The 21,929-nt window shown below is 44.6% G+C and overlaps 4 protein-coding genes across 4 annotated transcripts; 2 read left to right on the top strand and 2 right to left on the bottom strand.

The window, feature by feature from the left end:
- Nucleotides 1-3,590: 3,590 nt before the first annotated feature.
- On the top strand, nt 3,591-7,628 carry AGABI2DRAFT_152299 (hypothetical protein; the record flags this gene model as incomplete). Its single annotated transcript, XM_006462864.1, has 21 exons — nt 3,591-3,700; nt 3,754-3,971; nt 4,030-4,034; nt 4,082-4,253; nt 4,304-4,452; nt 4,502-4,521; nt 4,569-4,687; nt 4,736-4,780; nt 4,836-4,941; nt 4,992-5,055; nt 5,110-5,327; nt 5,378-6,274; nt 6,332-6,417; nt 6,474-6,528; nt 6,583-6,682; nt 6,734-6,761; nt 6,823-6,916; nt 6,975-6,994; nt 7,050-7,320; nt 7,382-7,435; nt 7,484-7,628. 21 exons carry the CDS (start codon nt 3,591-3,593, stop codon nt 7,626-7,628), a joined length of 2,976 nt encoding a protein of 991 aa, XP_006462927.1.
- An 8,400-nt stretch (nt 7,629-16,028) lies between these two features.
- AGABI2DRAFT_119761 (hypothetical protein) lies at nt 16,029-17,928 on the top strand (the record flags this gene model as incomplete). Its single annotated transcript, XM_006462865.1, has 7 exons — nt 16,029-16,126; nt 16,184-16,270; nt 16,319-16,559; nt 16,614-16,854; nt 16,911-17,143; nt 17,202-17,246; nt 17,317-17,928. 7 exons carry the CDS (start codon nt 16,029-16,031, stop codon nt 17,926-17,928), a joined length of 1,557 nt encoding a protein of 518 aa, XP_006462928.1.
- Nucleotides 17,929-18,903: 975 nt separating this feature from the next.
- On the bottom strand, nt 18,904-20,553 carry AGABI2DRAFT_119762 (hypothetical protein; the record flags this gene model as incomplete). The annotated part of the gene is made up of 5 exons (XM_006462866.1): nt 18,904-19,060; nt 19,119-19,224; nt 19,285-19,740; nt 19,792-20,229; nt 20,289-20,553. 5 exons carry the CDS (start codon nt 20,551-20,553, stop codon nt 18,904-18,906), a joined length of 1,422 nt encoding a protein of 473 aa, XP_006462929.1.
- Nucleotides 20,554-20,919: 366 nt separating this feature from the next.
- AGABI2DRAFT_193985 (hypothetical protein) lies at nt 20,920-21,912 on the bottom strand. Its single transcript, XM_006462867.1, has 5 exons — nt 21,827-21,912; nt 21,667-21,777; nt 21,197-21,619; nt 21,056-21,139; nt 20,920-20,998 (listed from the first exon to the last, which is right to left on the bottom strand). Exons 1-5 carry the CDS (start codon nt 21,878-21,880, stop codon nt 20,975-20,977), a joined length of 696 nt encoding a protein of 231 aa, XP_006462930.1. The 5' UTR covers nt 21,881-21,912; the 3' UTR covers nt 20,920-20,974.
- Between the last annotated feature and the right edge of the window lie 17 nt (nt 21,913-21,929).

Consider the following 21,929-nt stretch of genomic DNA (forward strand, 5'->3'; position numbering starts at 1 on the left):
ATCGGCTAGTGACACGACATGGGAGAGACGCCACAAGAAGGCAACGTTTTGGAAGATGCAAATGATCTTCAACTTTCTAGAAATATAGCTAAATTTAATGCTAAAGCTGAAGAGCTTTATCTGTCTGACATTAGCGGGCTCCACTCCAAAAGCTTAGGCCAAGTCTAGCGGGTTTAACTGAAGCATTCAGGTAGTACCACCATGACCACTAGGGTAGCTCAAGCTTGCGCTAGGCAACTAGGTTCGCTTTACCCCTATCCTGCATGAGGAGTTGACGCAAAACGAGAAACGGCGAGGACCCTCAAGGGATAAATTAAATAAAACGAATTAGGGTTTTAGCGGCCAACCGATTTTTTGAGAGCTGGTCTCATCCGACTGCTTTCAGAGTACTACACTCGAAAGTGCATAAAGCATTTTTCTATGGAGTGTATCCACATTTATCTCTCTCCTCACCCTTTGACTAATAATCGCAATTCTAGTCGACTGAGGAACACGACGCCGCAAGGGTAATCGCCAAGCGTCCGAGAGATTTTTGGAAAAATAGTGACAGGGAAGAACAAGGGTCAGGCGCTATCTTATAGGTGCACTGTGTTATGTTCCATATTTACACTTTTCCAGGGAGCCGGGTAATGTTGGTTAGATACCAACAGAAGAATGAGAAGACTGGAAGGTTGAGGTCTGGGCCCCAAGTTGGCCCCAAGGGAGAAAAAACGAAGTTAGACGACTCAGGTCGCCTCGAAGGGCGTGGATCATATCCCACTAATTTCGTCAGCCCTAGAACCGGTAAGGGTTTGGGTGGGTGGGTTTTTGAAGCGCGACGATATGAGAAGAGTTAGCACGGCCTAGGGCAACCTGATCAACTAGTTGTTACTACTATCTATACGTAATTTGATGCCGGTTGGAGAACTGAATGCTTACTGATAAGGTCTCAATCTGGTCTCAATGGGGAGTCTATGACCCTTATGCCACCCTGTGCGACCCTCATCATCCCCTGAATTTAGGTCCCTCCTGCTGGCAGGACCTGCCTTGACATTGGTCTAATCAACAACAAAAATCATTCATCGTGACACGATGTGTCGAACCCCTTTTGGCTCAAGCACTTCTGACATGAATATGAACTTCTTTTCACTTGCTTAACATATTGAGTGCCGAAATGCGATATTGCGGTTGCTGCTTTTTGGCTGGGTACCGTTTGACAAACTCAGGATGTCTTTTACCTCAACCACGGGTGAGTATTGCATGATGCACGTCCCGACTAAGATCATTGCATTTTTGAATAGAACGTCACGGAGGATGAGGCTCTTCTCACACATCGCAGGATTATGGTGGAGCCATATATTTCTACTTGATCGTTATGCATCTTGGTTCGGGCTAACAGTTGAAAGCCGATCATGGAATGCTGGGATTCGGCCAACACACATAATGAATTCAAACCGTCGCTTAGAGTAGCTATTTTTGAGGCGAAATGGGGGACTTCTCTATGAGCTCACTCTCGCGACTAAAGTATTTTTTATATTTACCACCCGTTTGAGAAACCGCGATCATATACCGTTTACTACGAGGGATTTCAACGTGAGTGATTCAATGTTTTTCTCAAAGACAACCTGAACAGCGCGCCAGTCAGGAATTTACATTCTGATGATGATGCTGAGAAAATATCGTTTGCAAGCGAGGACTAAACGGAACGGGTCAACTTGTTATTATGGATGCAATTGTGGGTCCTAAGCGGATTTTTTCGGTCATTTTAATTTTGGAAATCTACTATGCTGACTCATTTTAGGTGTAAAAATATAGTACTATATAATAGAGAGGGCATGCTCGGTTTACAGCATGAGGGAACAAAATTAACGGAAGACAAAGTGGGATGTCTAGTTCAGTTCTAGTGAGAGGTCGACGCCAGCTTTTGCTAGTGGGGTGTGTGGCTCCACAACGTCTTCTTAAAGTGAGGGTTCATATTCATGTCCTATACCTTCTAGCTTCGTTTTAAATTAATAGTTGATCCTAACATTTCCGACGAGACGGAGGGCGAGTTTATCATCTCCGCCGGTACCTTGAGTCCTGTTTAGTACGTATATGTGGATCTGGTAAGTACCATTAACTTGGTGGAATGCATTGTCAATGATCTCTATATTTTAAGACCGTTCGATCTAAGCGACGGACTTCTAGTCTATCAACAGATCAAGTGAAGTGATGGCTGGTATACCAGCTCTTCCAAAGGCCCACTGGGTACCCTTGGCATTCGGAATGAACATTCAATGAATGGAGCATTATGCAGGGGAAGACGGTACCGAAATTGAGTTCGAAATCCGTTCCGCCACAACTGGTGTCCGACTACATATTGCTCATCATTTCAAGTAGTTTACCGGATAAAATTCGGAATGAGATGTATTACACTCACTGACATGTGTTGTAAGAGTATTTACCATGTGCTACAAGGGTGTTCTGAATGAAGTCGTCGACTTTTCAAGAAATGAAAGGGTAGACATTCACCGGAGTTCTCAAGCCCAGACCCGGGCAATGGTGACATACTACAAGGTTTCCGAGATTCAAAAAGTCTGGTATCTGATCGATGGTCCTGGATCTGGATTTGATTTAAACGTTCCTCACAACGCTGATGCAATATTATGCGTATTACTGTGCAATGAGTAATGTGTGGTTGACCTCCGCTTAGTACGTCCCCTGGATATATTGATAGCCTAAACAACGGTTTTAAGGTCCGTTCTTTGGTCCGGACGCTATCAATAAAGTGTTTCTGGACTGTCGTAGTTGAAAGTGGGTGTGGTTCCACCATGTCTGATAGTGGCACACAGGCTAATTCGATCAATTCGACATAGCCTATGGGCTGATACACTTTGAATCCCGGCGTACCCATACACGGTGTTTAAAACTGACGCTCAACGTTACCCAGTAACTCACCCAAGTGAGCAGTGTAAGTAATGATATACGGGCGAATGATTGATTTTGTCACCGGAAGGAACTCAGCAGTCGCATGAGAAAAGACTTACAAAAATATAGGTTATATGCTATGCGCGTGTACGACGAAGCACTAGAGTAGCTGATAAATGTGCAAAGAATTCACGCATAAACTGGGGTTGTCTTGTAATTAGCCTAATTCCCACGCCTGGATACCGCGCCACCAAGTCACCGGCGTCGTCGCCCACGCCGAGCCCTCTGAATTCTTCAAACCGGTTCACAAAGACTTCGAAGTTGAATGATATTGACGCAATTAAGGCGAATAGTTACATGGGAGACAACGTCGCTGGCGGGCCGCGCTCGAGCCGGATGTGGTTAGAGCGGTCTTCTTGTTGGGCAGAGTTTGCTTCTTAGTGCCTCCGCCAATGGAGAGCACCAGTCATGGGACAACCGTGTCGTCCACGAAACCCAAAACGTTCTCGTCGTTTCCACCTACAAAAGCCCAGCCATTGAAATGGGTCGAGAAGCAGCCCTCTTGGGATTGGCAATACGAGCAACTGCACCCAGCATTTACGCGTAGAAGACATTCTTGGATGAAAGGGACTTCGATTTGGCTATGGACCGGGTCGTGTCTTGCGACGGTGTTGTTGGTCTTGATGTCGATCTCGGTGTCGTCAATGGTCTCTGCAAGGGCCCCGTCGCTCTCACGGGCTGCTGAGGCCAGGACGGACGATGTGAGATTTGACAACTACAGTTTGATTTTGAAAGGGCAGAGAGTATTCCTCTAGTAAGTTATCGTCTCAACACGGTCAACGCGCTTTCAGCTAAAGTTCGACATAGCTCGGGTGAATTTCACACCTTCCGACTTCCAGTGCCCTCCCTATGGCCCGATATTATCCAAAAAATCAAGGCAGCCGGTTTAAATGGTGTCAGCGTCTACATTCATATGGGGCTCGTCAATCCAGCGCCTGGCGTGGTCGATTTTGATAGTTTCCGTGCATTGCAACCCCTATATGACGCCGCCAAGGCGGCCGGCATTTGGGTAGTCTTGCGTCCAGGTGAGTGTCGACTGGATACCCCTCTTTGATTTGTCCAATCTGATGGATATATATATAGGACCGGTAAGTCTCAATCAATAGGTCGTTGCCTACTCTTATGTCTAATACAGTACATCAATGCCGAAACGACTGCGGGAGGAATTGCTCACTGGGCTACAACAGAAGTCGCCGGAACCCTTCGCACGAACGATTCGGACTGGAAAGCTGCTTGGCAGCCTTACATCCAAGGAATCATTGAGGCCACTGAAGCGAACCAAATATCGAATGGCGGTCCAGTAATTGGCAAGTCAGGCATTCAAGCACTCGTTTCCATGATATTAACTAAAGTTTAGCTGTTCAAATTGACAATGAATATTCGCAGAATCCTATCTCACATGCGGAATATTTTGTTGACCTGGAAGACGCATATCATAACTCTGATATTGTGGTTCCCCTGACTTACAATGACCCTGGTATGGGTAGAAACTTTATCAATGGGACGGTGGGTATATGTGCTTCTTCTACTAAATAATTGTTTAATGGCGTTGCAGGGTGCCGTGGATCTCTATGGGTGCGATGCGATTATGTTTGCGGAAATACATTCTGAAACAGGAATAGGCTCGATTCGTATCCACAGGGCTTTGACTGTTCGAACCCGACTAGATGGAGAGGGGTCGTCACAAACTACCACCAATACCATGCTGACGTCAACCCTTCGCAACCTTTCTACTCTCCAGGTCCGTTAAGAATCTCAAATGGAATGACTTATACTCAGTCGCGTCTAGAGTTCCAAGGAGGATCATTTGATGCCTGGGGACCAACAGCGCCCGGTAAGGATGCAGTGTAGCCTCTTTCCTTGATCATTATTACTGATAAATCCTTCAGGTTACGGTCCTTGTCGTGAACTAACAGGTCCCAATTTCCAGTCTGTGTTCAACCTCCAGTTGTGGGCGAGCAATTTCAAGCTACTCAATTATTATATGCTTTACGGGTAGGCATTTTTGATTTGATGACGTTTTAGTATGTTCATTTTCGATAAAGTGGAACGTCCTGGGGTGGTATCCCGTTCCCGGGTGTATATACTTCTTACGACTATGGAGCTTCCGTGAGTCCATTCAAGTGCACGCTCAAAGAATCGCTTTAACATTCGTCATGACAGATCACGGAGGCTCGAGAATTAGGTACTAAGTTCGATGAACTCAAACGACAGGGTATCTTCCTCCGAAGCACGAAAGACTTTTATAAAACAGATTGGGTGGCAGATGCTTCAACTGGACTCTCTGTTTCATCAAACCCGAATGCATTCATTACCTTGTTGCGGAATCCGGATACGGGAGCTCAATTTTTTATTGCCAGGCAGAATGATTCTACTTCCACGTGAGTTATCATACCACTTGAACTGAATTCATTAATCTGAATATTCTCAGCGCGACCACAACTTTCCAATTGAATGTCACAACAAGTGCTGGATCCTTACGAATCCCTACCGTTGTAGACGCGATCACGCTCGGTGGTCGGGAGTCAAAAGTCATTGTGACCGATTATACATTTGGCGAATCATCACAAGCCCTTTACTCTACTGCTTCCGTCTTCTTCGCCGGTACAATCGATAGACGTGACGTTCTCTTCCTTCATGGGAATGTTTCCCAGGAACATGAAGCCTCTATCCGACTCACTGGAAGGCCAAGTCGTCTAACCCAACCTTCTTCACCGAAAGTCATGCAATCCCATGGGAGGGATTTCACAACCTTCTCTATCCTTGCCGGCTTGGAGGGACTTGCGACATTATATGATTCCGACACCCAACTTGTCCTTTATGCAGACTCGGAAACAGCAGCAACGTTTTGGGCACCTGTTATACCTGGAGATGTTGATGACCCATTCCGTAATTATTGGGGTTTCGGTACGAATCAAACTGTCCTTGTCGGTGGACCCCATCTCGTTCGAACTGCCACTCTCGAATCGAGAGGCCGAGTGTTATCGTTGACCGGTGATCTCAAAGAAGGTGTTCGATTGACAGTTATCGGTCCCAAGTCCATCAGACAAATAACTTGGAATGGCGATAGCGTTACTGCAGATGGAGTTGCTCCTCCACCATCTGCAACTGAAGGTGCAATTATTGCACAACTTGAATTGCATAACGACTTTACTGGGATCCGTGTACCCAAATTGACGGGATGGAAGTTTAGAGATAGTTTACCAGAGGTCAATGATGCGGATTTCAGTGATGATAGGTGGACTTTGGCGAATAAGACAACGACGAATATTCCGAAGAAACCGCTTTATGGAGATGGAAGGATCTTGTATGGTTGTGATTATGGATTGTGAGTCGGTTTTTCAGTATTCGTGGCGTATACTGAAGTTGATCTGGTTACGAATAGCTGTGAAAACATTGTCTTGTGGAGAGGGCATTTCGAGTCAACTGGGCAAGAGAAGAGTTTGAACTTGTCAATTAACGGTGGTAGAGGTGCGTCTCTAACCGCAATTAGTTGATACTGAAATCCTGATGGGAGAATCTTCAAGCCTTCGCAGCCAGCGTTTGGCTTAATGATGTTTTCTTGGATACGTCCTTCGGAAAGTATGTTGAAGGGTCCCTTTTTGCAAATTCGTCTTTTGACTGACACACGTAAAGTTCGACGAATAACCGGAATTCAATAGAAGAGACAGACGAGAAATTCGCCATACCCGCTGGAGCGTTGCAAAGAGGAGACAATGTTGTGACCGTGGTTCAGGTGCGTATTGGTTTTGGATGCATTGGGTGTTTTGCTCACACATACATGCAGGATAACATGGGACTGGACGAGGATAATAGTGAGATATTATACACACTTCCCCGAGATGCTTGGGAATTGAAAAATTGTTTGTGATTAAGCCGAAAAGAGTCCTCGTGGTATCAGAGGCTTCTCACTTGAAGGAGGAACATTCGGCGACTGGAAAGTCCAAGGAAAAGTTGGAGGATATCGCGAGTGAGTTTCCTATCTTTGTAATCTGTAACATTGGCTTAACGTCCTTTTTGTTTACCAGTTTCCCTGACAAGACACGAGGTACATACCTTGCTATTATTACTTTTCTCCATCTTTCTGATTCATTTATATTCAGGTGTTCTGAACGAAGGAGGACTCTTTGGTGAACGTCAGGGCTGGCATTTTCCAGGATTCGACACCTCCGACTGGGTGGAACGCGACTTGGCGCGAGGTCTTCCTGATCAGAAAGCTGGCGTTGGGTTCTTTACCACCACCTTCGACTTGAATATCCCTGAAAACATTGATGCAATGTTTTCTTTCAATTTCGAAGAATCTTTAGGGCAACCTTATCGTGTGTATATGTTTGTTAATGGGTGGATGATGGGTAAACGTGTTGCAAATTTGGGGTACGTTGCACGATAGTCGTTTCTTATATTTGACGTTGGCATTGATGGCTCATTTTTGTAGGCCGCAGGCCAAGTTCCCTGTACATGAAGGGATTCTTAACTACCGAGGATCCAAGTGAGTGTCATTCATAAGAGCCAGAGTTTGTGCTCATGTATTGTTCAGCACGGTGGCCGTCGCTTTGTGGGCAATGTTACCGAGCGTTACAAACCAACCTGATTTGCAACTGACGCTTGATGCTGTTTATGAGGGTGGAGTAGGGAATGTTCAGGTGGATAACCCAGAGTGGTCGTCGCGAGGACGGGAGTAGCGGTTTGAAATAAGAACTTGTGGTTGTGGGCCGCGGCTGTGCCCGGCAGATTACGAGTCCTTTTGGGGTGCACGCTTCGCATGTAACAATAGAGCCGTGTAGCTGTCGTTTATATCAGTGTTTGTTGCTGTCAGTGGATGATTTCCCATAGCATTTTAAAATCCAGAATATTTTCTAAACCTTGTTTTCATTCAAACCCCGCTGGCTTAGTAACGATAAATCGAACCGTAGGCAGTCACACCGCGAAGTTGACGTTTTCAGCTGAGCTGAAAACGTCAACTTTGCGGTGTGAGTCGGAATAAAAATAACAAGAATATAATAAATGCATGATTAGAGTTCAGCAGGGGTTGGCCATACCCCGGGGTTATTTGGGAGGCATCAGGAAAATGTAATGCTACTTAATGGATGACTTTCCGTAGGATTTAGAAACATAGATTATTTTCTAAACCTTATTTTTTTCGAACTCCGTTGCTTTAGTAATGGAGGTATTCAACCGTAGAGATTTGGAATAATCTATACCAATAAACGTGTTTGTAAAAATATAGTCAGTGCCCGCTACGAAATTGATTAGATACCATCATCGTGACCACTTCAAGGTCCACGGAGACGCGCTTGATCAATAAAGGATCTGATGTTTCACCATATATTTATGCTTGAAAAAGAGGACTGAAAGTGACTCTAAGTGAGTTTATATGAGAAAACTCTGAACAGGGCTCCAGGACCGGGCAGTGAGACCGTCACAGGAGCGAGTACAGACAGTTAGGGCCCACCAGGGGTAACCCTAGGGGAGATCACAGGCTACCCTTACCCTTACCCCAGATTACCCTACCCTTCACCAAGGGTAGAGGGTTACCCTTAAATCAGGTCATGTGATGAAAGGGTACACTTACACCATCAGATAATATAGGTTATACATCAGTTTTTGCCTAATTCACACTAATTCACACTAAACCAATGTTGAAAGTAAATGATTTCCTAGAGCTCTGGCACAGCTACCTACCCTTAAATTTGACAGGGTAACCCTTCAAAAGAGAGGGGGTAGAGGCAAGGGTAGCCAATAGCCTACCCTTACCCTCACCCCTGGTCCTACCCTCAATGATACCCTAGGGTTGAACCTACCCTTGGTGGGCCCTACAGACAGTACAAATATACTGCTGCAGAACGAGAGAGTGATGGAAGAAAAAAGCGCTTGAACCAACAGTCTGCTCCAATCAGTAGATACTATAGTACAAAGTATATGGAGGTTTGGGAACATATGTCAGGTCGTCATTGAAGGCTTTACTTATCCTCCTTCACTGCGAATCCCCTCACTGTGTTGTTCATAGTTGACAAGTATATCCCTCTCCTTTCGCTTAGTATCCAGAGACGAAGTTAGACTGCTATCGCAATACTTCACAAACACAGGAACCATGAACTTGTCAGCAGAGTCACAAGTTTGTCACGAGTTTGTTTAGTAGCTCACAGGCCTCAAATTCAAATCTTACGAAATTGTAGAGATCCCATCTCTGGGATGACGTGAATGAAGTAATATTCTGGGCTCAAAAATCTGGAAGGGGGGGTGGGAGGCCTCTTCTAGATTTCAGTCTGGAACGACGTAGCTTTAGAGATCCACTAATGCATTAGCCCAATTTGGTTGTCGGCATGCCCGGCGAGGACCCTTAACACGATCTAGAAAAAATTTCTGTGTTTCTAAACTCTACGGAAAGTCATCCAATAAGACTTAGGATGAACTGCCTTAGTCTTACCTTATTTACTATGCCATAAGGCATATAAGGAGTGTAAGGCACATTAAGTAAATTATTGGGTGTACTTCGACACCAAGCCTGATGGCTTATTTCCTTTCTTGGTTATTTTCCTTTTACGGCCATTCTTTCTATTTTTACTCAACATTCCTTTTCTACACTTTCCGTGTTTCTTATTGAATCGTTTTGTCCGACAATTCCGTTTCTATCCGTTCCCACTTTTATAAAATATATTTCTCTTACTGTACAGTTTCTCTGCTGCCGAGCTGCCGAGGTACATATACCCTACGAAACTTTATCATGTTCCTCAGTGATCAACACGTTTCGTTATCACTGAGGTATGTTCTTGTTCATATTTTACAATATCTTCGTATACTTACTATAGATTAGTATCAACTTGTTTTAGGTATCTAGATAGTGATCAACACGTTTCATTATCACTGAGTATCAACTTGTTTTATAAATGTCTAAGGAACGTGTCCTTATTGAAACCACAATGTTCTTCCTTGTCGCCCTAAGACATGCCACAGAGGCATAAGTTATCCTTATTGTAGCTAAGTATAGCAAATAAAATAAGGAGTAACTATGACAGCTAACGTTATTAAGTGGTGATACTGATTGGAACTTAAGGGAGACAATAATTTGAGAGACTTTCGGCTCGTATCCGCGAAAATTGATTCATTGTGCAATCTCGAATGCATGGTGGTCAATGTACTTATTTACTAAAGTAAAGTATGACTCAGTGATAACGTCGTGTGTTGATCACTAATATACAGTGACGGACAAAACCGTTGCAATGTTTTTAACACCTTCAAAGATACTATTATAGCATGTGACAAACTGACCGTGACATCACATAATTAACATCATTCGAAAGCTATGCTTCTTGGCTTTAATTCAATAGTAATACCATTATGTAATTTCAAATATTCGTCGAAATACTGGCAATTTACTAACAAAGATGCATTGCAACAGTTTTGTCCCTCTCATTCACCAAGTATAAAGTCACCTGACTCCGTTGACTGACTTGAAAAATCAGCACAGCCACATTCAACAAAGATAAAAAGTCAGCACAGCCACACTTTGAGTATATATACAGAGCATCTTTGGCATGATTCTTTACAATGAAGCCCCCCACTCCAAGTCAGCGCTCTCATATCCTTTATTTGCTTGATTCAGGAGCATCAGCTCATGAAATTTCTACTTCTACCAGCATACATCATTCCACTATATCCAGAATTAGATCCAAGCACCGTCCCAACCTTGCTATATCCTCAGGTGGTCGTCCTAGACTGCTTACATCTTCTGATACCCGCTACGCTGTTCGCTTAATCACCTCTCAAAAGGCTGACAACGCTTCTCAAGTCAAGAGACTACTTGCCAACAGCTTGCCCCACTCAACTTCTACAAAGACCATACATAGAACTCTTTCCCGCGCTGGTATGAAGGCTGTAGTAAAGGTTAAACATCCTTTGCTCAAGGCCAAACACCGCAAGGATCGCTTGGACTGGGCTTTAGCTCGTCAAAACTGGACTATAGAAGACTGGAAAAGGATAGTATGGTCTGATGAAACAAAGATTAATCGTTTGGGGTCAGATGGAAGAAAATGGGTGTGGAAAAGGGATGGAGAAGGCTTGAGTGATAGACTGGTGTCTGGGACTTTGAAGTTTGGAGGAGGTTCTTTGATGATGTGGGGTTGTATGTTTTGGGAGGGATGTGGCTATGCATGCCAAATTAAAGGTAAAATGGATGCTGATCTATATGTTAGCATTTTGGAGGACATCTGGAGGATAGTGTAGAGTATTATGGGAAAGAAAGGGAGGATTTCATATTTCAGCAGGACAATGACCCCAAGCACAAGTCTAAAAAGGCCCAAAACTGGTTCAAAGAGAACAACATTGATTTGCTGCCATAGCCAGCACAGTCTCCAGATCTCAATCCAATTGGACATCTCTGGGACCACCTCAAAATCAAGCTTGAAGAGTATGAAGAAGCACCTAGGGGAATTGGAGAACTTTGGACAAGAGTGGATAAGGAGTGGAATGATATAAAGCCTGAGGTGTGTCAGAATTTGATAGAGAGTATGCCTAGAAGGGTAGAAGCTGTAATCAAGGCAAAGGGAGGCTATACTAAGTACTAAACATAGAGATTTGTACTTGGTGAATGAGAGGGACAAAACTGTTGCAATGCATCTTTGTTAGTAAATTGCCAGTATTTCGACAAATATTTAGAATTACATAATGGTATTACTATTGAATTAAAGCCAAGAAGCATGGCTTTCGAATGATGTTAATTATGTGATGTCACGGTTAGTTTGTCACATGCTATAATAGTATCTTTGAAGGTGTTAAAAACATTGCAACGGTTTTGTCCGTCACTGTATTTACCTAAAGTAAAGTATGACTATACACGAGTAAGTACAAATAGATCAGAAAGAAAGTAAAGTAGCTCACCTCAGTGATAACGTCGTGTGTTGATCACTGAGGAGTGAAATATAAGGTTTTAGCTATAAGTATGTCAGCCACCTGTGCCGAGATAATACTGTACAGTAAATGTATAGTTATAGAGAACGTAGAGCGGGAACGGTCGAAAGAGAACGGGAATGTAGAGAGAATGATAAAAATAGAATAAGGGAAAATATAGACGGAAAAGGAAATGGTAAGTTGGTTGAACAACATACATACGTCCGAGTCTTCTACTGAGTGTTGAAGCACTCACAACATTTACATAAAATGCCACAAAAATATCAAGAGACATTGCGGATGATGATCCCCAAGGGACCGTAAAGCCCTCTCCAAAATGTGGGAGAAGGTGAGCAGCTCAATAGATTAATGACAGAGAAATGATACGGAAGTCATGGTGAGCACCACGAAAACAAGGGCGAATGATCCACATGCCAGTGTCTTTGTCAGGGTGAGTCTTGATGTATCAATACTTACGAATGAGAGCACATGCATGCTCTTGGCCCCGGAAATCAAATGAGAAGAAACAATGAACTCAAGTGATGCCCAAACCACTGCTGATTGTGTCAGCACCTTGCCTGTATCTGGTTTACCTGATATTGAGGGAGATGATGAGGTGGAGATGGAGGCTGATTGGGATAGAATACGAAAATAATCCATGAATGTTGTTTATTGAATATCTGATTTCAGTTTCATTTTACTATCTAAGTGGTGACCCTTGAATGCAAACCCGCGGGTTGGGTAACCCCCGACACCCCCGACATACCCTTGCCCTCGAAAGGGTATATGTCACGGAAGGGTGAGGGTATTGTTGTCGTACCCCCGGTTTACCCTTGGTGAACTCTAACTCTGATCCATAACGGAAAAGCCTTGCTCGGAAGTCTTGCTCGATAATTGTAGAGCAGGGCTGCCGGTTCAAGGTGCACAGTCGTGCATTGGATGACCGTTTGGCACCGGATCAGGCAGGTTTTGGTGGGGGTCCTTAGGCCTACAGCATCGGCGGAGCAAGGGCGGGAAGGGGAGCAAAGTAGGGGCCATATCAGATGGAGAAAGAAAATTGAGACAGGAGTTGGAAGCGGGACTAAGGGCCGGGAGCGTTAATCCAAAGGAGAAAAAAACAAGGCAAATCTAATGGAGAAAGGAAACAGAGAAAGGAAACAGGGGCAGGAAACAGGGGCGGGACTAAGTAGTGGGGGCGGGAAATGGGAAGCGAGGGAAATGATCAATGATCATGGATGGGAGGTCATGTGGTATTATTTATAATACAACGCGCTATTGCATGCTATCGACCTGACTTGTAAATTATAACTAGAATACATACCAGATATTTTGCACAACGTATTCGTTGTATTTTGTACATACTTTGCAAGGAAATAGTGTCAAGAGGTGTAATCATATAGTAAAGTAAACCCCTACTTAGATTTCCTATCGTCTCGTCATTGGATTTATATAAACACGTTTTAAATCCAACAAAAAGCCGTGGGAAAATTACGAAAATATGCCAAACGGCTCCTTTTATTCATCTGAAGCTCCTATAAAAATTACGTGCGATTTCGTCGAGCCAACTACGAGATACAAAACTAGTCGAGTTTGAGAGTCCTCGACTGTAGGTTACCGGGGAAAAACCCGGTCGGAGGTTTTTCCCCCAACCCTACTCATTTCTTCGGACCCCCTTCCTGACCCTGTCTTGACCACTCCTTCAAGTTGGCTCTCCAAGCATGTTTCCGATGTGGCCTTTCTGCTCAAGCGCTCACCGATCATAGCTTCTGGATACTTGCATCGAGGTTTTGGCATGGTTCTAACGGAACAGGAATGCCCCGTGATGACGATTTCCAATGAGGAATTCTGTAATGGAATTTCATTTCAAATTGACATAGACTCGGAGAGAATCTCAACATCCTACAGCATCCTACCCTTCATATGTGCTGAAATATTTGTCTTAGATCTGTCCACCTTGATAGCCGCTGAACTGCCTGAAATATGGGCCGAAAACCACCGCACTAAACGTGATGGGCTTCTCATTGGCTCCCGCCGTTCTTCACGTTTCAATATAGCCTGTGCGGAACTCTGAGGGCAATGGTACGGCGCCAAAAAGTTCAATCAAGTTGAGCTCAAAGTTCCGGTTTTCCCACTCCTTTCTCCATCCTTGACCAGCAGCAAGGGGCCCGATACATATCTGTTGATTGAGGGAGAGAAAAAAGGACAAATATTGGAACTTTGAGTTCAATATGGAATAATTTTCGAGCTGTCTCTAGCATCTGAGCTGATTGCGAATCTCAACACTCTACCATTCATAGCTGCTGAAACACCTGTCTTCGATTTGTTACTAGACTAAACTTTTCGAACTTCTCGCCGATGCCCGTTGTTCTTCACCTTTCTTCATGAATTCCAAGCGCCGAATTATTCCATATTGAACTCAAAGTTCCAATATTTGTCCTTTTTTCTCTCCCTCAATCAACAGATATGTATCGGGCCCCTTGTCATTTCGCCTAGCTAGACTCCAGAAATGGACTGGTACGCCTCATGTTGACCCCGGCGGACTGTGTCTTCAATGTGACGACATGCAAGCTATCGCTTTTTTGGATAAGACTATACTATTACTGATGCATAGCGCTTACCGACATCGACATGTGGCGAAGAGAATCAGGGATGCCATACCGCCTTTTCCAATCGTCAAGACTGTGGGACGTGGGTGCGCGTTGCTTTAGTTGGCGAAGCTTGAAGGTCACGCTTTACTGGTGTGGCGAGGTGAAGAGCCAAGACAAGTTCCCGAAACATCAGACTGCCCCAAGTTCGCCATGAATGAGAAGAATGAGAACAGTGGCAATCCCTCGCAGCCAGCAGTAGATGTGGGAAATGTACCTTCCTCAACTTCTTTGGCGCCAGGTGGGATTGCCAGGCCGGAGAGATTCTTACGGGAAATAGTGCGAAGGTGGACCCCTCAAATATGAGGACGGGTGCTAGAAACCGGGACGCCGCTGGTATCGCGCTTGCCAGGTCATCAACGAGCGAATTCTGTGAGCGTTGGGTAAAGGTACTCTGCGAAAGAAAAGCAGAGTGAGCGTCGTTGGTTGCGAACGGCGCAACAGTGGTAGTGAGCCTAGTACTAATGGACCGTATGTCTGGCTCCCTTCCGTTCCGTCCTGCAAGTTGGGCGCCGACAACAAATCCGTTGCAGGACCCTTCACTCAATCATTGTCGATGGTCCATCTTAGTTTGCCTGATGCATTACACGAGGGTTCTTAAGATCTGTACTAAGACTCAGAAGACTGAAAGTATGTTTCTGATATGGCCCCGTTACTTAGGGGCCTGAGAGCGCTTGATTTTAGGGCACATACTGGCACGAGGTTTTGGCTTGGTCTTAGCATGGCCGGACTGCCTTGTGATTTTAATCTTCAACGTATCATGGAATGTTAATTCAGGATCGCAGGAATGTAGAGACAGAGAGCGTTTCTCTCAACATCCACAAGTTTGATAGCAGCTGAACCAGTGGCTGAAAATGGGCCGAAAACCACCGCACTAAACGTGTTGAGCTTCTCTTTGGCGCCTGGCGTTCTTCACGTCTAATTATATAACTCCGAGGGCAATGAACAACGCAAAAAAATTCAATGTTGAGCTCAAAGTTCCGATTTTGCCGCTCCTTTCTCCATCCTTTGGCCAGTAGGTATCTGCTGGCCAAGGAATACATTCCACGCTATCTCATCCAGAAATCTGAGGAAACGAAATGCAGTCTCGTTGCTCGCAAAGGAAATGTCTTGCAGCTTGCTTACATTTTTTGAGGCGTTTTCGAGTCGAACTTCTGACCAAAAGTTCTTAGCTTCTGTATAAGGACCCGAGATCTGAGCTGCTTCAAAAGACACATGTATAAGATTCAGCTGCGGAAGGAATATATTACGCGCTATTTCATATATCCGCAAGATGGGGTGATGACTCGGGGGGAGCTAGAAGTCGAATTAACGTAGAGCCCCTTGATGACCAGCAGCAAACCCTCGTGTGTGTGACTGGAGTAACAAACAAGGAAAACGAACCGGTCCACCAGGCTTCCTTTTCGATTCAGACCCGATGGTGTCTTGAAGTCAAGTTCATTGTTCTAACTTATTAAGACTCCTACTGGGCAATCGCGGAGAGTATTAAATCCCAAGAGTTTGTTGAGAACTAGTAGTCATTCAGCAAATATCTTCCTCCCCGTTGCCCTTATGTCGTCAGATCTTAATAACTCACCCACAGATATATCTGTCACCGGCACGGCAAGTCTGCCAGCGACGCATCGCACGACATGTAACGAAGAGACATAGTGCGTGTGTCGACCTACAGGATTGCGTTTGCTCACTGATCTTGGAAACGGGCACAGTGTACATCAAGCTGCCGTTAAACTAGTAGGATTTTTGTCGCAAGGTATCGAGGAGAAACTCCCAATTACAAAACTAGATATCGACCCGTGAGTGTTTAAAACTGTTTTACCATCCCAGGATTCACTGGTTGGCAGCGCAAACTCACCTGAACTGGAAAACATCAAAGAAGAAACACGCCTATTACCTGAAGATACATTCCGGGTGTTCATCAACCTTTTTCGCCTCCTTAACTCTCATCGACTTGAATTGACGAGACTTCGAATCAAAGCTAATAATAACGAGCCCATACCGAATAACATATTCGAAACGTTCGAGTCGACCTTGATCAACGATGGAAACGCAATTCTCGAAGAGCATCATCAAATTATCTCCGAGGTATGGGTCTCTTTCTTAGTTTAAACGTGTATTGCTTAAGACGTAATGTGGTAGCATATTAGTTCCCTGGATGAATCTTGCAATAAACTCAACCGAAAAATCCTCATGGTGTTTGGTAAATCAGAAAACACAAAGCAATGGCTGAAACTGGTGGATGCTGTAAGAGTGGACAAAATGCCTTCTCTCTCAGATATCAAAACCGGGCCTTGGATGGCACCGATTGGATGGGTCGGGAACGTGGTTGCGAACATTGCGGCTTGCGAAGCATCACGGAAACTCGATGGAAAATCGAAAGGTTTGTGAAGCTGCCATCTCACCAGCTCATTTGTTAATGTAATATTTTGCGTGTAGAACTTGAAATATTGGAACGAGCACTGCGGGAGGAAATGTCAGTGGCCGTCAAAACTGAGCAAAAATTGAAAATGTACCTCAAATCTAACGAATCAGCAAGTACAAGCTGGATCTCAACATGTAGAAAGAGTTACGATAGCGAAAGCTTGGAAGAGTATACAGGCGATGTCGAAGTAGTTATAATGCGAGAGATCAACTTGGTGGACCAAAGGCTGTCACAACTCATTGCTCCGGTGAGTGTAACAAAGATTCAGGGATAGTCAAAGTGATCAATGACACAAAACCCTACAGATCAAAGAATATATTGTCCTAAAGAACGAATATTACGCACGCGGAGTGAGCGAAATGCTTCTCTCTCTTCCACTATACCACAAATCATAACCATTTTCTATCTCCATCTATGCAGATAACTGTCATACGGGAGGTCGACTGTTTTTGTGATGTTGTCCCGAAAATTTTCCAAGACATCAAGCGGATATTCGAAGCAAAGGAAATCATTAAACGCCGTCACAGAGCCAAGTTTGAAAAAACGGTATATGACCTTGGCTTGGTCATCTTCAGCTACCTCGGGTTGATGAGGGACGCATTCGATCCAGAAAAGCAAAAAGAATTTCTCGCCGTCTCAACTCAGAATTTTGTCGAGGGCACTAAGCTCAAAGTTCACGAGATAGGCAAAATAATTGACACTCAGTCCAGCGGGTGGAGAAGCAAAAAAGCCGAAAAGAAAAGGATAGAAGGTGACAGATGTTATGAGAACATGAGCTGGAGGCAAAGGCCCTTGGTGAAGCCCAATGAGGTTCAAACGATCCTGAATAGAGTGCAAAGGGCCACGGACACGATACGGCGTCTGGCGATCACATCTGGCGCCGGGAAAATCATGGAGTCGATTGAGGAGAAAGACGATATCAGAGCTCATGTTGCATTCGATGCCTCCCACGAATCATTGAAGAGACTTCGTCGAGTGCTGAGAGAGAACGTCAATGCAGATTTGGAACGATTGAACAAGCTGCGGAATTGAGAGGAACCGAAATCCTACATGGGCCAAATAATGCTGGAGTTTCTGAGAACCAATCATCAGAAGTGTTGACGGTAAGGGGAATGTCCTTCACACTCTCTTAGACTTTGAGGCTCATTGTACAGATCGTTAAGCGTTATGTCCAACCAGGTCATCCAAATATACTCTCCGTTATCTCCTACGGCTGGTCCTTCTAGGAAATATATCCTCATTACTACGTTTAATTTTTACCTTCCTCCTTTTTGTGGCTTATCATAATATCCGTCTCTTTGCGAGCATTGACATGAGAGTGACTATGGTGATATCATGATTCCAGTGTATGACACTTCTAAGGCAATTTCAACGTCTTGTACAGTTGTACTTGTATCAATTGGAGTCCCTATTATAGACTTTCATTTATTCATTTCATCAGCAAAACATCACTTGTGGCTGTGGGCCGCTGCACATGTGGGGTGCCCGGCGGATTACGAGTCCTTGAGTTGCCAATGCGGCGCATGCACACTGAAACATTTTGTCAGACCGTACTATGTAATAACCCTTATTCAAGGTGAAAAGGCATACAATATTCCGGTGTTATCTTGAGATACTATCCCTAATATGCTGCCTTCTTGTATTAGTGCCTTAGGTCACCTTTCATAAGGGAATAATATAAGGCACTTTTGTCATAAGTTGACATAAGTTGAGTTACCTTTTGCTGATGAACCAACGTAATGTAAGGATCTCACCTTAGTGTCAACGAAGAAGTATTGACCACTGAGGTATACAAAATGGCAGTCGAAAAACTGTATAGTAGAATAAAAGGAACTGTATAGTTTAGGAATCGGAGAGAGAGAGATCGAAATAACATAGAGATAAGATAAGAATAGAAATGACCGAATATGGAAATATGTGGTTCGGGTGCTTTCCTCCAAGAAGGTGGTGTAGTCGAGATCATCGGCATGCTTCGAACATCTCAAAAACGCAACTCGTTTACACCAGCTAATCAAGGTTCACCGTAAGATGTTCGTGCGTCGAAGTACCTTCAATAGTGATGATATTCTTGGCAAGGGATATCAATAGTTGTGGCGCGCCTTCCTGTACGATTCGAGAGGGGTGGTAGTGAATTTGAATGAGAAAATATGTACAAGTATTGAGCCTATGGCTGGCTTGATTGCATACAATTCAAATTTCATCTTTCGTTCTACTAAATCCACTGTCCTTCAAGAGCCTCCGCAGGACGATTCTTTACTTCTTCACCCAACTCCAGGAAAACACGTTGAATACTTTCTTTACTCTCTTCTTCCTCCAACTTCGAAAGCGCTGAAACAATAAACAATATATGAGTCAAAATATCAGCCAGAGATCATGATTACAACTAACCTTTACCTCTCCCTTCGCCCAAACTCTCTTCCAACCCCTCCTCACCTGGTTTAGCAGCTATCATAAGTAACTGAGCATGCGTAAAATCCATTAACTCTATCGTTTCGCAAGAAGCAAAACGCAAGCCATATTCTTCTCGACCTCTTGTGGGCTCTTTGTCACCTCCTTCTGCAGTACCAAAAACGTCGTGCATCAGCCGTTCGGGATAGTCTGCGCCTTTGCCTCTAGGAGCTTGAGGACCAGTTGCTGATACTAAAGGGTTCTTGACTTGGACGACGAATGAGGAAGCTATGGCGATCCCGAGGTCACTTTGTACTTCACCCATCTCTTCGGGAGGGGGATGAGAGAGATGATAGCCAAGGTGAGTCACTCGTTTGGAGGGAGTGGGAGCAGCGCCATTGACTATTGCGTACGCCCCACGACCTGCGAGACGGCATGCTGCTTCATGACGCACGCCTAGCTGGGGATCAAAATTTCATTGAGGATGGACGTCAAAGAAATACACACCTCTGGTTTTGGTGTTATATTCCTTTGGCCCAAACACCGATCGTAGCTCGTCGAGGTTATCTCCTTGAGCAGTAACAGTCCCCCAAAACACTTCTTTATGATGACCACCACGAGCTCCAACTTTTTCTGGATCTGGAAGACGTTTCTTTCCAATCGTGATCAACCGATATTTCTGCTTTGCCTGTTCCAGAGGCGCTGAAGATGGTACGGCATCTGCACCAGGCTCAAGTACTTTCATTTCTGCTTCTTCTTCCTTTTCTGGGTCTGCTTTTCCTTTGATACCGGTGCTCCCTTGGGCAGTCTCAGCGGCCGTCATAAATTCCGGTGGACGAGGGATTAGGAGCATATGGAAATTTCGAACTTCGTCTAAAGAGTGGGCTTCTTCGAGTTGTACGCGTGGTCGATAGAAGAAGTAGATGTGGCCTCTCTCAATAACACCTGTTGACACACAAACCGTTGCATGAGCACATTATTTAGGGGGAGGGCAAGTTGCTCACCTTCTTTATAAACATCCGGAACGTCTCGTCCCCCTACCCTTTGCTTTTTACTTGGTGGCTCCTCTACCGCTTCTTTATTCTCTTTTCCCTTCTCGTCCTTTTTGCGAACCGTGGATTTCTCCTCGCCTTCTGTTTTGATTTCGGGTTTTTCTGGAGTTGCTTCCACTTTCTTTTTAGGTTCACTTTTGAGCCTTCGACCTCTCTTGTGGGTGGGAGTGGGTTCACTTGTTGGTTCGCCCTTTGACTGACCTCTGGTGGTAACCATTTTCGATGAGGAGCAAAGAGTGTAGAGGCAAATAAATAGTCGACCGGTGGGGTTCATAATGACATCATGGGATAGTCACGGGAACACAATTGGTTACGTTCAGTGGCTTCAGTTGCTCCTCTGGACGAGTTGATAATTTGTTTTTCAATCTAGAAACAGTTGTCAGGAGATTAACACCAGGAAAAAGGAGTTATCACACCACAGTTGCTGTACACGCCATCGTTCCTGCCGCTCTCCATAGCCAGAAGAGTATCCACAGAAATGCAAACGAAATTACCTTTACATTATACAGTTGCTGCGTTGGCATGATTGCTTGTCCTGGCTCTCCGAAGAAACCGTATTGATATACTGGTAAAGTCCCAAGGATTCGCGTAAAATGTGAATGAGGTTAATTAATAGTACATATATATGTACATCCGATCTATGAGATGCCTAGGGTAGCACGCTGCCAAGGCATTCAGCTTCGAAACGTGTCTCATGGCGACGCCAGAATGAAACTCACAATTTGGATATACGTATTTCTTTGTTCAAGAGGAAGCATATTCAGCTGTTCCTGTGTCATAGAAATGACATGCATTATCAGGGCCTGGAAAACAAGCGTTAAAATTCCATAGGATAACGATTCATGAAATGCGTGCATTACTTTTTGATCGTCAGGGAATGCAGCTAACGTTTCGGGTTTGATAATTGGGGCGCTCGCTGGCCTTCCACCAGTCGAAGCTGCGGGTGGTGCGGTTTGCGGTGTTGGTGTACTGTACGTTTGGGGAGGAGGATAACTGGGATATGCAGGTTGTGACTGTGGTTGACCGCCATATGCAGGGTAATTCGCCGATGAAGACGCGGCGGGAGGATAACTTTGCGTAGGCGGCGGCTGATAGGCTTGTTGACTTGGATAACCACCATATACACCCGCCGGTGGGGTGCCTACAGCTGGAGGTGGTGTACTTGTACCGTATTGCGTCTGCAGATGCGGAGGAAGTGCTGTTATGGGTGGCGTCGATGTTGCAGAGGCTTGTAGGGTAGCCTGTCCGCGCGGATTGGACTCATGGAATTGGGATAGTGTTTTCTGAATATTTTTTAAGAATAGTGTATTGCGGTGAGCAATGAACACACCTGAAAAACCTCAATGTTAATGGCACCCATAGAGACCATAAGATTGATCAAGGCATACGCTATTGCCGGCTGTGAATTCAGAATGTCGCGTGCCGCTTTCGGTGTCGTTTTCTTGTCTAGTCATCGTAAAAGCTTCTTCATGGTGGATAAGTATACATACTTTAAGTTGAATAAGCAGTTCCAGGAGTTGTTCTGTGCTCCCCTGATCAGCCATTGTGCTCGACGTCGTGGACAGTGAGGAAGCTGGGAATCGCTTATGTAAT

This window comes from Agaricus bisporus (genome assembly GCF_000300575.1).
Source record: "Agaricus bisporus var. bisporus H97 unplaced genomic scaffold AGABI2scaffold_7, whole genome shotgun sequence".
Classification (NCBI taxonomy): Eukaryota; Fungi; Basidiomycota; class Agaricomycetes; order Agaricales; family Agaricaceae; genus Agaricus; species Agaricus bisporus.

Coding starts and splice junctions, on each gene's coding strand:
- AGABI2DRAFT_193985 (XM_006462867.1), bottom strand. CDS start 21,880: ATGGCTGATCAGGGGAGCACAGAACAACTCCTGGAACTGCTTATTCAA. Junction 21,778..21,826: donor AACTGCTTATTCAACTTAAA/GTATGTATACTT, acceptor TGACTAGACAAG/AAAACGACACCGAAAGCGGC. Junction 21,140..21,196: donor CATTCCCTGACGATCAAAAA/GTAATGCACGCA, acceptor CTTGTTTTCCAG/GCCCTGATAATGCATGTCAT.